Here is a 16,052-nt window from a genome sequence, read left to right as displayed (position 1 = left end):
TTGTTACTCACTACTTTGATCTATTTCGATTTAAATGTGAGGGTTTCTCCTCTATACCTTTGTTCATATGTCTTGCACTATTGTTTATAATAACTACTTTTAGTTTCTCAAGTATCCAAATTACATCTTAAAATACATTTGTTTTTCGCATTACACGTTGAATTGATTGAATCTATGTACTAATAAAAAGAACTCTACTTCGTAATGAACTTGTTCGTTGTTTCGTCAATGCATGAAAACAGAAACTCGTCAACAAAACGCTTTTAGAAATAAACATCAGCTAAACCACGAGTTTATTGAACGCTTTGTAGTAGCTGACGCTCATTGTTTTGACCAACTGTTCTGATTTTTATGGATGGTTCCGGCTGGAGCATCCACGTCTTGCTATCTCCCAAATACAACCAGGTGTCCCTAACTAACAAAATCGTTGCTAACACCAAAAGGAGCTTTGAAAAAAGCGTGTTTGTAGTAGTGGACCTGTCACAAAAGCCTTTAATATGAGCGCAAGAAGGAATGAAGCTGTTTTACGAGATCTGATCAATTCAGTCCCGGGAAACACTTATTGTGCAGATTGCTTCACGAAAGGCGTTCAATGGGCTAGCTGGAATATCGGTAGGAACATTCGAAGGATCGAAAGCTGACAAAATAGGCGTTTTTTTATGTCTTCGATGTGCCGGTATCCATCGTAAATTGGGAACACACGTTTCCAGGGTAAAATCAATATCCCTAGACGAATGGACCCAGGAACAAGTAAACGTACGTGACGTGAGGTTATGTGTTTGTGTTTTTAGAATGGTTTGCCTGACGCCTATTTGTTTTTAGACCATGCGAGAATGGGGAAATGAACGAGCAAATCGCTATTGGAATCCGAACCCTTCAAAGCATCCGCTTCCTATGACCGCTAGTTATGATGATCAGTACGTATTTTTCTAACCCTTTTGTCCTAACTGTTGCCTAGAGCAATGGAGCGATACATTCGTGACAAATATGAACGCAAGTTATTTATAGATGATGCGGCTTCAAGACGAGTTCCTCCTGCTCCGCCGTCCTTGCCAACAAGAACAACCTCAGTAGGATCAATAGCACCGCCTACGAATGCTCCTCCTTCGTCTTCCGCTTCATCTTTGGAGCCCGCTTTGAGTTCACTAGATGAGATGGGATTCCGAGACAGATCACTTAACACACAGTTGCTTAGAGAATTCAACAATGACCTTTCACGGGTGATTGACAGACTTGTGAACCTTAAAACGGCGCCTTCCTCGAGCTCAGCTCCAAGTACAACGCTCGCGAAACCTTCTGCTTTGAAACCATCGGCACGGCTGAAGAGACGCGGAAAAAATCTCCATGTTCATTTTATAGACGGTTCCAAACCCGGCGAAAACCTCGACGAGTCTGGTGAGACACGGGCTGCATCGCCAACTCTGAATCCTTTTGAACAGATGATGGCTATGGCTAATCAGGGAATGGTTACAGCTCCTGGGGTCGAGACAACTTCAAGTCCTTTCTTTACAGCACCCGTTGGTCCTCATCAGCCTTTGCAACCTTTGCGTCCTTCGATGACGGGACCGGTGCCTTCTCAACCGCTAGGAAGCTCGTTTGCTAACGAAAATGTCGGCATACTTTCGTCCCCACAGCAAGACGTGAATACACAACAACAACAACAACAACAAGCGTCCTATGGTTACGATGCAACACAAGGAGTTGTGCCGCAAATGACCGGCACCTCGTATATGCAGCCTACTTCCATTCCCAACAACTATTACAAACGGCCTATGGAGACGGCACCCGTGACCAACACATACACGGGAGGCAACAATAGCAACAACTATTCAAACGGCTACTCTGCGTACAATGCGTCTTCTAACGCGAACGAGGTTCAGTCTAGCAATGCCGTGGAGTTCCCTGATATGAGCAAACTGTACATTAGTGAACCGCCTCAACAAGCATCTGTACAACAACAAGATGTCCCATCGGCCCCTCCAAATAATTACTTGAAGCCCAACATGACTGGAATGCCTAGTTCTATGCCTAGTCCTGAGCCACAGACAAGTGCTACAAACTACTGGCAATCAGGTCAGACTTCTAGCATGGTTCCTCAAGAGTCTAATTACTATACCGCGCCTTCTATGTCGGTACCGCAGAATGACAATTATGGTATGATGAACCAGGTATACCCCCAACCCACCGGAATGGTGCAACAGCCAATGCAGCCTCAATACAGTTATGGTCAGACGCCGATGCAACAACCAATGCAACCACAAATGACTCCTGCTGTATCCATCTCCATGTCGAATGGGGACTGGGGCTACTCATACAACAACAATCCTATGCAAAACCAACCGATGAATTATGGCAGCAACATGGGTTACGAGCAACCACAAATGAATAATGGTTCGTACTATCCAAATGTAATGTCTAACGGTTACATGGGCATGCAACCTGGCATGCAGACTCCTGGAAACATGCAACAGTACATGCCTGCCTCTGGTATGAATCAACCTAATGGCATGATGCCTACCAACACAGGCGGTGCCCCACAAAGCTCCTCAACAACTGGTGATGCCTACATCCAAAGTCTTATGCATGGAAAGCACTAGATGAAAAAGTCAAGACGTATTTCGTAATGATACGAACTTGTCTAACACATCATGACGGCGCTACCTGTGGACACACCTAGAAGAACAGGTTCGTCGTTTATATCCTTGAGATGCCTTTCTCCGTTTCATTTTTTATTTCCCTTACTTCTCTTCACACGTACAGACACATACAACACATACACGCACGACCTTTATTCTTTTTTCTTTATTTTTCCCATGCAAGCATCCCGATGAAAACGTGCATTCATGCATTGACCCTGCAGTTCCTGCACCATGTACTCGATCCTTTGGTCGTATACACACACGCACACTCACATCCATGCGCTCCTGTCTCTATTGATACCTTCGTTCGTTCAGAACATCTGCCACATGCGTTACTGCTTAAACTCTTTCACTACTCTCGTTACGTTACACCCCTTTTTCGCTTGATGTTTACATTCTACATTTTTGAAAGCGCTCATAATGTCTTTCCTTACCTTATGGGCGTTTTACTTGTACTGACGTGAGTTACATACACCGTTGCACCATCCAACCTCCCGTTAGATTGACCTTGTGAGCGTGCGTGTGTCTGTGCGTTTGCGGTCTTTGTGCATGTTGATTCTTCACGACGAATTTTGACCAGGCCATGAACGTATATGAAGTGGTAAAATAATGATCAGTTTTGAGAACTAGAGAATAGACAGGGAAGTTTCGGGGAGATCTACAGCTGGTTTAATGAGGTAGTTTACGCAAAGGAGAGCGGTATCAAGGGAAATTTATTGACATTGAAGGGGTATCTCTGTCACTCGGTTAAGGTGATTCCGATCAGTGCTGAGTGTCGGATTCTACGGTTCAAGCTTGTTGATGCCATTAGTGACAAGACTACTTGGACTCTTCTCTGTAGCCTTTGGGCGTGCAGACTCTGAATTCTCTTATCTTTACGACTATTTGCTGTTCATATACCATTCCATAATTTCATCACAATATTGATCACCAATGTAAAACATGTATTGAAACTACGAAATCTAATTCTAGAATTCACATCACGCGTAATGACTCAACTCCGTCCGATGTTCTCATGCGCATCCTCACGCTCGTTCTTGTCTCGTCTTGTCTCGTTACGCTGCAAGGGTCCATAACAATGCCTTCGTACAAATAAAGCTCAAGGGTCCACAGTCACAGCTCAGTATAAACGCTCCAGAGAGAGTCTTCCTGTTCTTTGTAGAACCAATATAGTTCATCCTATTCACTATTCTAGTATAGGACCTATATCTGTGACTCAAGAGTCCATCTACAAAACAAAGCAGACTAGCGCATTTTGGTTGTTGCACGCACGTTTTACCGTCATTTCACGGGATCGTCGTTTCGGTGTTCATTTCGTTTTACCTGAGGCGGAGTTATTTCTCGTTCTCACCATTTCCGAGCATTTATAACGTACTCGGAACTTATAGATCCTTCTTCACGGGTATCACCAATAAACCTTGGTTATGAGCAGAATTTGATTTAAAATCTTGTTCTAAGCATACTCCTTTCCATCCCACGCACTATCTATTTAATCGCTGCTGTTTTCCGTTTGTTGTATTCCGTCTTAATCAGTCGAATTTGATTATCTTTAACGATTGAGCTTTTTCGGCCATATAACAGACTCTGGTACTTCTCTTTTTGACAATTGGTCCTGCTTATTGTCATTTCATTTGGTTTGTTCTACTTTAGGGTGAATTTGGATGAGACATTCATAAACTTGTGTCTTCCTTCGTTTTCAATTCAAAACCGGTTGTTTCTTTATATACCGCATTGTTCTGTTGGTATATCCTGTCCTTGAGCTCGCATTAATCGTGTCTCTTGTTCTTGACGATAATTACTGTTCCTAAAGTAATATTCTCGGTCCTCCTTCCGTTCTTCTAACATTACTACTCATCATCCTTTCCATTCATCAACATCTACATCATAAACTTCCTCTTCTTCTTCTTACAGTCCATTAAATCATCATCTATAGAACCTCTAACTGTCTCAATATGTCTTCCTCAAATTTGGCTACGGAGACTACTTCCCTTCTTAGTAACAATCAGCCCAAGGATGTCTCTTCGGACAAGCCTAAAATCAGCGCTTGGAAGACTCTTCCCGCTATTTGGGTCGGTTCATTCTTGTCTGCTCTGGATATGACTGTAGTTGCCAGTTTGTATCCAGTCATTGGCAGTGAGTTTGATTCACTTAACTATTCTTCCTTTATCGCTACTTCATATCTCATTACGAACACAGCGTTCCAGCCGCTGTACGGTCGTTTGAGTGACATCTTTGGTCGTCGCACAATGCTTCTTTTTGCCAACACAGTCTTCATGCTGGGTACCGTTTGGTGCGGTTTCGCTCGCAGTCTCGGGGAGTTGTGTCTTGCCCGTGCATTTGCCGGTATTGGCGGCGGTGGTTTGACTACGCTTTCGTCAATTTGCGGTAGTGATATTGTTTCCCTGCGTGAGCGTGGCACCTGGCAAGGTTTCGCCAACATCGTCTTCGGTATTGGCGGCAGTCTTGGTGGTCCTTTTGGAGGTTTCGTAAATGCAAGATGGGGTTGGCGTTCGGCGTTTTTGCTTCAGGTTCCCCTCTGTCTTGGTTCTATCGCTCTTGTGTCTTGGCGTGTCCGTCTTCCCACTAAGGATGATGGTGTCTCTAGCAAGCAGAAGCTTGCCCGTATTGATTACCTTGGAAGTTTCTTACTCGTTTCTGCCGTTACGACGATGGTCACCCTGTTCACGTTTGGCGGAGATAGATTTGCATGGATGTCGCCCGTTTCGTTGGCACTTACTGCGTTGTTTGGATTCCTTACAGTTATGTTTTACATCGTTGAACGCGATTACGCAAGAGAGCCGATTGCACCTATGAAGGTTTTGCGTGAACGTACTCCTTTGTGTGCATACATTGGCAATTTTACGAATGCTCTCTGCAGTTTCGCCGTCATGTACGAAGTTCCGCTGTTCTTTGAAGCCGTACTGTTTCAAAACTCGGAGGAGGCAGGAGCTCGTATGTTCCCTATGGTTCTGAGTATTCCCGTTGGTTCGTTGTCTGCCGGTCTGTATATGAAACGGACTGGCACGTACCGTGGTGCAGTCATTTTCGGTTTCACTGCGATGCTGTGTACTCTGTTCACCTTCATGTTTTTGTTCCGTCGTGGACAAGGCGTTTCCCTCAAGTACATCGGTGTTGCTCTTGGAATGGCCGGTCTCTCCTACGGAACAAGTCTTACGTCTACTCTAATTTCCATCATCAGCGCCTTGCCCATTGAGTACCAGGCCATTTCCACCGGTGTGTCCTACTTGTTCCGTGCAACCGGTAGCGTTGTCGGAATCAGCATGGGTCAAACGGCTCTGCAAGCTACGCTTACGAGTTCTCTTCACCGTTCCCTTGAGGACATTCCAGACAAGGAATCTCTTATTGATGCTATCAGACGCAGTGTCACCGTTGTTCCTACGCTCCCCAAGCATATTCAGAAAATCGTCGTGCATTCCTATGTCCAAGCATTCATTGCGTCCTTTGCCCTGATTGCCGTATTTGGCTTGATTGGTTTCCTCTCGTCCCTCTTTATCCGCCAGCACGTACTTTATTCTACGGTTGACCGTCGTTAATTACACGGCTTTAATGGATGACCACTGTTATTTTTACTCATTTTTGAATTGACCGGGCTTACTCACTAGGCGCTGTCTCACCCACAGAACTTGGTACTATGCCGAGTTTTTGTAATCGACCTATTCTTTATTTAATGAATTCATTTATACTATGTAAGACGAATTATCCTTTTGCAATATACGGTTTGTTGCATTTGTCCCGGCAGTTCATTCGCGCTAAGTCTCGCTGTCGTTCGTTATTCGTTATTGTATTTCTCGTTTCTCGTCGCAAAGGCATTTAACGAGAGTTTACGCGACTCCTCGCGTTTCACCGAGGTATTGCGACGGGTCTCTGCGAATCATTCCTTTCGTTGCGCCTCCCTCAGGCTCACTATACCTTTGATCCGTTTATCAGATCAGTAGTTGGTTGACGTGGGTCATGTGACTCTAATTTAAATTGACGATTGGTTAAGGGGACGCTAATGACGTCGGACACAGAAAACACTCGAAGACCTGCTACACCATAAATCCCTTGAGGCAGCTCGTGCCAACTTCACCACCAACATTGGGAAATTCATTAAACCATTTGGTAAGGGTAAGGTCCAATTTTGGCTGGTCGGCGAACAAAACATTTGTCCAAATTACAACATTTTGTTGAAGATTTTAGTGACAAAATCTCAAGTTCTACTTGCAGAATTGTCGTGGAAATCGACAGCTTACGTCTCAAAGTTTTGCTGATGCCGGCTTGCTCTGACGAACACGTTACAACATGATCTGGTGCTGACCAAATGATTTAGACTTGGTGAAACAACAATACTGCCGTTAAGAAATTTTTGTTTGTTGAGACATAAAGACTCGTTCAGACTTTAGACTTCCACAACACACAAGTTAATCAGTTCCCTTTCTATTTCACAATGAGCACTGATATGAGCACGTACAAGATGAACCACACGATGCTTCGTGTGAAGGACTTGAAGAAGAGTTTGGAGTTCTACTGTGACATACTTGGTATGAAGCAGATCGATCAATGGGTCTTCGAGGAGAACAAGTTCTCGTTGACTTTCTTGGCCTTTGACGGGGACAATGCTCTTCACCACGGTGTCGAACGCACGAAGAGACAGGGTATTCTCGAGCTCACTCACAACTTCGGCACTGAGAATGAGGAGGGTCCCGTGTACAAGAACGGTAACGATGACCAGTCTCGTGGCTTTGGTCACATCTGTATCTCGGTCGACAACATCGAGGATGCTTGTGCCTATTTTGAGTCAAAGGGAGTTACTTTCCAAAAGCGTTTGACCGATGGCCGTATGAAGAACATCGCTTTCATCCGCGACCCCGACAACTACTGGATTGAACTCATCAATCAATCCAAGAAGACGCCTAGTTTCAACAAGGCTAACACTCGTTTCAACCACACGATGATTCGTGCCAAGGATCCCAAGGCTAGTCTGGCTTTCTATGAGAAGTTGGGTCTGCAACTCATTGACAAGTCCGACTACCCGGAAGCCAAGTTCTCGCTGTACTTCTTGGCTTACCCAGCTGACATTGCTCGTGGTGACCGTGAGGGCATTCTCGAGCTCACTCACAACTGGGGCACTGAGGAGCAAGAAGGTCCTGTGTACAAGAACGGCAATGATGACGAGTCTCGCGGTTTCGGTCATGTTTGCATTTCTGTAGACAACATTGAGGCCGCTGCCGAAAAGTTTGAGAAGGACAAGCTCAACTTCAAGAAGAGACTCACCGACGGTCGCATGAAGGACATTATGTTCTTGCTTGACCCTGACAACTACTGGGTCGAAGTTATCGGCCAGAAGTAAATCAGAGTCGACTTATGAATAACAGATAGAAGGGATGTGAGTAATGAAATAATGGTTGAAATTGATTGAAGGCAATGCGTCCGGTCTGTAACGGTGGCACCTTTAAAAAAGCAGAATTTTCAAGCCAGAAGGGAAGCATTCCGGGCATCAAGTGTTGCTTACCCCAGATACTGTCGCAACTTGGTGAACGAGTAGTTTTCAAACATGCATAATCATTCATAACATAATCGTAATAAGAAACTAAAGGCTAAACAAGGGAAAGATGTTAACACATTCTATAGGAAAAAGCCATGGAGAGACTCCCTCCCTCAAACTAGTGCATTCATTCTAGCAACTACCAAGGACTAGAAAGCCCCCCTCCTGAGAACGCCCCGGTCAAGGCAAAAGACGTTCTTGGAGTCGTCGCATAAGCTTTGACAGTTTCAGTTTCAAGTATAGGTTTTAGTTTCATAAATAGTTCGAGCCTCCCCAAACCTAGAAGACACAAAAAATGCTTATTAACGCATGCTGATGCTTCGAAAGGGAGCAACCTGATAAGAATAAACGGATATAGAGAAGGGAAACGCCCATTAACCAAAGCGATCACGGATAAGCACACACAATGTGGTGCGAAGCTCCTCTGTACACGAACATGGAGGATGGACTGTCGCTTCATGCTTTATATAAAATAGTGAAAAGATTGTGACTGCTTCAAGTGCGCATCGCAAAGTCCATCTGCAAGTAGTAGCGTAGAAAATAAGCGAGCCCAGCGAGGTCGTCTTTTGTTGAACATCTTCCAGCGTTGAGATTGAAAGCCGCAAAAGGTAAGCACTTTTGTCTTGCCCTTCTCCTACTGAAAAGGTTTGCGTCATGAAACCGCGTCTAGGAGATGCATAAAGAATTGTAGAAATGAATTTTCATAGTAGAACATGTAATGGTCATAACAATTAATGAGACACGTCTAAAGGAGGGATGACATGTTGGTCGTAAACACGATAGCGTTTGTAAAAATCATGCGTAATCGACAAGTAACTGCCAAGAAAATGAGTAATGGCTTGTCATAGCAAACCGTATATGCGTCGAAGCGGAAGGGCGCAAGGAAAAACTGGATTATGAGGCCAGTTGGAAATAATTGCAGACAAAAAGGGCAATGCGCTCACGACACCAATAAACACAGAAAGATACAAACTCTAAAAGTCTTGCTTCCTATGACAGTCATCTACTCCACCGTAACAGACTTGGCCAGGTTGCGAGGTTGATCGACATCGTAACCACGCAGCACAGCAAGCCAGTAGGCAATGATTTGCATAGGAATAACGTTAATGATGCCCTGAAGACAGTCTACCGTTTTGGGAACAACAAATGCAGACGATTTTTGAAGCGCAAGAGACTCGTCATTGGCAATTAGAATGGGACGTCCACCCCGGGCAACAACCTGTTCATAAGCATTCTTGGTCTTATGAACGTTGCTGTCATCAGACATGAACATAACAATGGGGATGTCCTTGTCTACAAGTGCTAAGGTGCCGTGCTTGAGTTCACCGGCCATGATACCTTCGGCATGCATGTAAGAAATCTCCTTCACCTTGAGAGCCCCTTCCATTGCTGTGGCATAGTGGTAGCCACGACCAATGACAAGCATGTTCTTCTCTTGCAAAAGCCGCTCCTGCACAAGTTGCTTCAAAGACGAACTCAATTTCAATGCTTCTCTGGCCTTTTCGCACAGTTCACCGAGGCCGGTAATAATTGCTGCCCGACGTTCAGCACGGGAAACCGAGTCACGCGAAAGATAGAGAGCGATGAGAATTAGAGCAACAAATTGTGAAGTGTAAGCCTTTGTGGAGGCGACACAAATTTCAGGACCAGCGTTGATATGGACACCACAGTGTGTTTGACGAGAAATCGATGAGCCTACAACATTGACAACACCAACAGTCAGTGCGCCGTGTTCCAATGCATACCGAAGAGCAGACAATGTGTCCGCAGTTTCGCCGGACTGCGAAACAAAAACAACAGTGTCGTCACGGTACAATGGTGGTCTGCGATCCATAAAATCGGATGCCAATTCAACTACGACTGGCAAACCGGTGAGCTCTTCGAACGTAGGACGGACGGCTAGACATGAATGGTAGGAAGTGCCACAAGCAATGAAAATGAGACGGCGGCTGCGGCGCATAATATCATAGTAAGCTTCAAGGCCACCAAGCTTCACAAGTCCATCAGCAAAGTTGACACGACCTCTCATGGTGTTCATCAGACTTTCAGGCTGCTCAAAGATCTCCTTCTCCATGTAGTGATTAAAGGAGCCCTTCATAACACTAGCAATTTCCATTTCCAGCGTTTCAATCGCACGAGTAGTGCTAGCATTGGCGTCACGGCGCAAGCGGTGTACATGCAGCTCGCCATTGCTACTTACATGTGCAATGTCATCATCTTCCATAAACATAACACGCTTCGTATACTCAATAATAGGTGTGGCATCTGAGGCAAAAAAGTATTCGACAGGGCCTGGAGAACCTTCTTCCGGCACAAATGCACGACTCTGCGGACGGTGGAGCAGTTCTGGCTTGTCACCGCGCAACATAGTTTCACCATTCGTCTCGGAAAAGAACGGTCTCAGAGGAGTGGGTGATTTTTTCCCGTCAGAATCACTAGAAGGCTCAGGAAATTCTACGTCAACGAAATCAACCTTGAGTTTCTTACTGCTTTTCAAGCCTACCAACAAGGGAGAGCCGCGACGGGTTGCAATCACCTCGCCCGGGTAGTGGGAACTCTTGATAAGCAATGCGAAAGCACCCTCAAGCTCACGAATGACTATTTTTGCGAGCTCAATGAAGCTGATTCCTGGAGAAGAGTCGTACACGAGTTTACAGAGTTTTGCAACGCATTCCGTATCTGTCTCACTTTCAAATGCCATGTTACGGGACTCGAGCACTGTCCGCAGCTCACGGTAATTTGTGAAGATACCATTGTGAACGACGACAAACTCGCTGTGAGGATCAGAACGTTGAGGATGGCAGTTTACGGGCGACGGCTTGCCGTGAGTGGCCCACCGTGTATGGCTGATGGCACAGTGAGTTTTAAACTTTTTCGACATGTCAACGTTTGACTTTTCAACCGTTTCGGCAAGTTTATTAACTTTTCCAACCTCCTTAAACAAGAGGAAGTCTTGGCCCTCGTCGCCGTCAACAGCAATACCAGCAGAGTCATAACCACGGTATTCAAGCCGTTTCAAGCCTACGTACCGATGTTAGTACGGAAGAAAATAGAAAGAAATGAACGTCGATTAGGCATGCAGAATCGCGTTGTAAACATTGTTATTTTCGAATCAACCAGGGCGATCGGAGGCCAAAAAACATCTCAATCGAGAAGTTCCATACAATGTTTCTCTAAAATCCATCTCTTATCGTCGTTGTCTTACCTTTTACGAGGGTGTTTAAGATAGATCCTCTGTCGCGTTCGACCAAGTAGTTAATGTACCCAAAAATCCCACTGGTAGCGTATTAGCAGAAACGTTCGCACTGAAAACAACTTGGCGTACCACATTGTGCGATTATTAGCTCAGGAAATCCTGATTTTGATGTTTCTTCCTGTCGTAGAAAAGGGTGGTGGGTGGAGGAAGCAGGAACAACACTATGGCTGATCCAGCGTTTTACAAGTCAAAGCTGTGTAGTAGTTGATTCATCAATCAAGACACTAGTGAAGTTATCCGACCTGTATAAACGATTTCAAACTGACAATTTTCGTAACTAGTATTTGAATTGTTGATAGGAAAAAGAAGAGTCCTTAAAACGTAACATCCTCTACTTCTGGACGAGAATAAGTTTCATATTTGCGTTTTCCGACGCGTAATAAATGTTCAATTGCATAGAAATTTCGTTTAGAGATACCCTGATTGCGACGAAACTCGCTTCTTCTGTTGTTAGCAGGGTGTTTGACGGAACGATATTCATAATGCCGGAAAAGCGAGATACACGAGATTTGTACGACAATGTACGCATCCATACCTAATAAATGCTTCCCAGTGGGGACGGAATTGCTTAAACGGTTTGTTAGGTTTCAGTGTCAAGAGGTAGATGGTAGCTTCAAGTGGAAAGGAGAGCCATTGTGTGGTGACTTACGGGTTTCTTTGTTCTGGCCATCCGAAGACATTGTCTATAAAGGGAAAGAACACTTTTTTGAAGACCAGAGAGAACCATGAAGAGAGATGGTGGAACGGGAGCGGAAGAAATGATATATACGTGCTCTAAGCTGGGCACGAATACGAATTGGTGAGGAGGAAACTTGCGAGTGTTTATTAAACAAGGTTTGTAACATTACAGCCAATGAATAGTGTGGTTTTCGTCAATTTTGTTTTTATTTCTATTTTATTTGCAATTTAAATAAAATAAAAATCCCAGAAAAATACCAAAAAATTAGAAAAAAACCAAAAAAAACCACAAAAAACCACAAAAAATCAATCTATTAGTATACTCACTCTTTACGCATCCAATTATCAAACCAGACGAAAAAAGCATCCATACTATCCATCCTCAGCTTACTGAGCGTTCGCTGACTTATCGGTATTCTTCGGCTAAATAATCGCTTACTATCGTTTCTTAAACAATAACAGCACTATTTCGGCTAGTTGAAACTTTATCTGCTACCGAGGAACCGCGCGTAAGACGCGTCGCGTCTATCCCACAGAGCAAAGCCGTTATCTTGCTGGCAGCAATTGCTGAAGACAATTGAACATTACGTAAGAGAATAGTTTAAATACGCCAAATCCCTGTCTGCTGAACTTGCCTTCCCCCTTAACCTCTTGGTTCTTTCTTTTTGGTTTTCATTTTTTTTTGACCTCGGCATCTTTGACTGCCAATTGTGAGCAGGAAAGCTCGATATCCGGAAGGAATTATGCCTTGAGACTAATGTGGACATAGATTCTGTACTTTTGTCTGTGAATAGCTTGCTTTACGAGGCTTTTTGAATGATTGGTGGGCGAAATTGACGAAAATCGACGAGTGTTCATGAATCCACGTGTGTCATATCCAAGGTCTGCACGATCCATACATGTCTTTCACCGTAACAGTAAACGTTATATTTGGACTCTCTAATTTTCATTAAGCAGCGATTATTATTTTTGTCTGATTCGGGTTTCCTATCTATCTTTTCTAAAACAAAACAATTAAAACTTATGAACGAAATTTAATTCAGTGATTGTCTGGAATCAGCTCACAAGAATTCTCCTTCATAATCTCCCTGTGATTTCCGTTTCGACCCATTTTATTCCCCCCCTCGCCCTTTCTCTTTGTCACACACACTCTCGCCTTTTTTTGCACCTCTCCAACACTTCGCCTCGCTAGCTACAATGGATTTGTCAGAGTTGTGTGAAGTCGTGCACGAACTGGAAGAGAAACACCAGACAGACTCGTTTGAGAAAAAAGTTCGTGCACTCGAGACGGCTTCCCCGGTGCTGGAAGAGCAAAAGTCCCTATCTGAACCGCCACACGCCTCTCCAGCGGGCGCCCTTAACACAGATCGGCTTCTTGCTGAGGGTGACGCTTTAGAGAGCGTGCTAGAGTCCGTGACGCTCTCGTTGCAATCTATCGATGACCTGATGTTACGATTAGAAACTGAACTGTCGTCTGTGAACGGAATCATTGAATCTCTGAGCGCGGAAACAAAAGAAGCACAGGGCGTCGCTAGATTGTCACTGGAAGAGCAACAAGAACAACATTCCGAACACTAGAAAGATGTTATTCGGATGGATCTACGGTGACTCCTCTTTGTTCGGCAGTCGATCCTTAGCTGCTTCTTGAGGGATTCTACGGTGCGACTTAACGGAGAGGTGAACAGTTCCAGACTCCCTTGATGCGACAGAAACCGACTGTTCAACGTTACAGAATGCTGTCGGCGATTTATGGTGGACCGGTATCATTGGCCATATCATAGGCGCATCACACACTTAAAACAAGCCAAAAGTCGCCACGACAGTTTACATCGACATACTGCGTTTATAATATAATCGCATCCGACTGCACGCATTAAACCGTTCAACGAAAGCTGTGTTGCGTCTCTTGCACTCTGAATAACTTAGTTTTTGGAAAGCTTAATTTCCACGGCACTTTCGCTCATCGCTTGGCCCCCCGAACAAACGCACCGGAACTTCACCCCCTCGTCGTGTGTCGCTTGTAAATTACACTGCCGTCAGACCCTGCTTTGAGTATGAAATAAGTCGTTATACAGTGTCTTGTGTCTCCGAATAGTCTTCGTATAGGCAAACTCAGGCAAGCTCACCCTTCTTTCCGCTCTTATTCGTACTTCGTCTGCATTAGTTTCGCGAAACCAATTGGTTCCCTGCCATAGCATTAGCTGCTTCATTTACGGTCATCTCTGCGAACATCAAACTCAATTTCGCTATGTCTTCTATTACGACCAGCATTTTGTCGACGGCCACTGCATTGGCTGCTTCTCCAACACCCTCCGGTGACAGCGGCGGTAACGTCCGTGTCACGAACTTAAACACATACTATGATACAGGAAACATCAGCTTTATGCTGTGTTGCACTGCCTTGTGTCTGTTTATGGTTCCAGGTGTCGCCTTTTTCTATTCAGGCCTGGCAAGACGGAAAAACACACTGGCGCTTATTATGCTGTCCGTGAGTAGCATGTGTATTTCCTTTTTCCAGTGGTACTTTTGGGGCTATTCACTTGCATTTTCCACGACCGGTTCCGGTCGTTCGGGTTTCATCGGAAACCTGTGGCATTTTTGCTTCGTTCACACGTTGGCCGATTACTCCCCGGACAGCAACAATGTGTCAGAACTGCTTTTCGCCAATTTTCAAGGCATGTTTGCGGCTATTACAGTTGCTTTGTTCACTGGAGCAGCAGCTGAGCGTGGTCGTATAGCTCCTATGCTTGTGATCTGCTTCTTCTGGCTTACTATAGTTTACTGTCCACTTGCTTACTGGGTTTGGAATCCGTACGGCTGGGCTGCTAAATGGGGTGTTTACGACTTTGCTGGCGGTGGTCCTGTGGAGGCAGGATCCGGTTTTGCTGCCTTAGCGTATACCGTGTACTTGGGCCGTCGAAAGGATCACATTGAAGAACATTTCCGTCCGCACTCCGTCCTGAACGTCGTGCTTGGCACTTCCATTTTATGGTTTGGCTGGCTCGGATTCAACGGCGGCAGCGCGTACGGCGCAAACTTGCGTGCTGTTGTCGCTGTGACAAACACAAACATTTGTGCTGCTGTCGCAGCTACTACTTGGGTGCTTTATGATTTTATTTTCCGTACACGAAAATGGTCTATGATTGGCTTTTGTTCGGGTGCAGTTGCTGGTTTGGTTGCGGCCACGCCCACTTGTGGCTTTGTGAGTCCTCATGCTTCTTTGGCCATTGGTTTCATTACAGGTCTTGTGTGTAACTGGGCCATTAAGCTCAAGGTTCATCTTCGTATTGACGACGCCATGGACATTTTCGCCATTCACGGTATGGCCGGTATTCTTGGAACCGTTTTCAACGGTTTCTTTGCAGTTGACTATATTGCTGCTATGGATGGTATCACTATGGGTGATAATGCTATCAAGGGTGGTTGGTTCAATAAGCATTGGAAACAGCTGGGCATCCAAATTGGATATGTCGCGGCCGTGTGTTGTTACGACTTTGTTGTTACGTTCATCATTATTGTGATTGCCGATCACATTCCATGTCTTAATGTTCGTGTGACACCAGACGCGGAGTTGATTGGTGTCGATGCCGACCAAATTGGTGAGTATGCTTTTGATTATATTGAAGCTCGCAGAGAGTACAAGCAATGGAAGATTTCACCTGCTGGTGTGTCTACAGACAACATTCTTGTTTCTCACGGAATTGACGTAACAAACGGGGTTCCAGGAAATATTGCATCTAAAGAGAAAGACATGCCAGTAGATTCTGCACCCGTTGTCTAGTCATGGCGAACACTAACCGGCTGGCCAATTCCAAAAAAAAAAGAGAAAAATCAAGTCAAACAAAAAATAGAACAAAAGCATATTCATGAGGACTTTTTCTCATCGACATTTCTTTTTCTTGACCTTTCTGGACTCTTGTTGAATTTCAACTCA

The 16,052-nt window shown here is 44.7% G+C and overlaps 7 protein-coding genes across 7 annotated transcripts; 5 read left to right on the top strand and 2 right to left on the bottom strand.

The window, feature by feature from the left end:
* Positions 1-188: 188 nt before the first annotated feature.
* Positions 189-3,653, top strand: SJAG_04724 (GTPase activating protein Ucp3). Its single transcript, XM_002175771.2, has 4 exons — positions 189-612; positions 650-756; positions 823-917; positions 959-3,653. Exons 1-4 carry the CDS (start codon positions 498-500, stop codon positions 2,595-2,597), a joined length of 1,956 nt encoding a protein of 651 aa, XP_002175807.1. The 5' UTR covers positions 189-497; the 3' UTR covers positions 2,598-3,653.
* Positions 3,654-3,751: 98 nt separating this feature from the next.
* SJAG_04725 (vacuolar membrane amino acid uptake transporter Fnx1) lies at positions 3,752-6,396 on the top strand. The gene has a single exon (XM_002175772.2). It carries the CDS (start codon positions 4,592-4,594, stop codon positions 6,191-6,193), a length of 1,602 nt encoding a protein of 533 aa, XP_002175808.1. The 5' UTR covers positions 3,752-4,591; the 3' UTR covers positions 6,194-6,396.
* Positions 6,397-6,639: 243 nt separating this feature from the next.
* Positions 6,640-8,124, top strand: SJAG_04726 (glyoxalase I). Its single transcript, XM_002175773.2, has 2 exons — positions 6,640-6,767; positions 6,970-8,124. The coding sequence occupies exon 2, from the start codon at positions 7,087-7,089 to the stop codon at positions 7,987-7,989; it is 903 nt and encodes a 300-aa protein (XP_002175809.1). The 5' UTR covers positions 6,640-6,767; positions 6,970-7,086; the 3' UTR covers positions 7,990-8,124.
* Positions 6,775-11,625, bottom strand: SJAG_04728 (glutamine-fructose-6-phosphate transaminase). Its single transcript, XM_002175774.2, has 3 exons — positions 11,510-11,625; positions 11,390-11,460; positions 6,775-11,205 (listed from the first exon to the last, which is right to left on the bottom strand). Exons 1-3 carry the CDS (start codon positions 11,512-11,514, stop codon positions 9,188-9,190), a joined length of 2,094 nt encoding a protein of 697 aa, XP_002175810.1. The 5' UTR covers positions 11,515-11,625; the 3' UTR covers positions 6,775-9,187.
* A 129-nt stretch (positions 11,626-11,754) lies between these two features.
* On the bottom strand, positions 11,755-11,953 carry SJAG_06617 (LYR family protein). Its single transcript, XM_011050765.1, has one exon. The coding sequence runs from the start codon at positions 11,919-11,921 to the stop codon at positions 11,772-11,774; it is 150 nt and encodes a 49-aa protein (XP_011049067.1). The 5' UTR covers positions 11,922-11,953; the 3' UTR covers positions 11,755-11,771.
* Positions 11,954-13,315: 1,362 nt separating this feature from the next.
* On the top strand, positions 13,316-13,696 carry SJAG_04730 (hypothetical protein; the record flags this gene model as incomplete). Its single annotated transcript, XM_002175775.1, has 1 exon — positions 13,316-13,696. The coding sequence occupies one exon, from the start codon at positions 13,316-13,318 to the stop codon at positions 13,694-13,696; it is 381 nt and encodes a 126-aa protein (XP_002175811.1).
* A 670-nt stretch (positions 13,697-14,366) lies between these two features.
* SJAG_04731 (ammonium transporter Amt2) lies at positions 14,367-15,899 on the top strand (the record flags this gene model as incomplete). Its single annotated transcript, XM_002175776.1, has 1 exon — positions 14,367-15,899. One exon carries the CDS (start codon positions 14,367-14,369, stop codon positions 15,897-15,899), a length of 1,533 nt encoding a protein of 510 aa, XP_002175812.1.
* Positions 15,900-16,052: the final 153 nt, after the last annotated feature.

Source organism: Schizosaccharomyces japonicus, assembly GCF_000149845.2.
Source record: "Schizosaccharomyces japonicus yFS275 unplaced genomic scaffold supercont5.3, whole genome shotgun sequence".
Taxonomy (NCBI): Eukaryota; Fungi; Ascomycota; class Schizosaccharomycetes; order Schizosaccharomycetales; family Schizosaccharomycetaceae; genus Schizosaccharomyces; species Schizosaccharomyces japonicus.
Note: the sequence above shows the minus strand (reverse complement) of the source record. Positions and strands in the feature narration are given on the sequence as shown.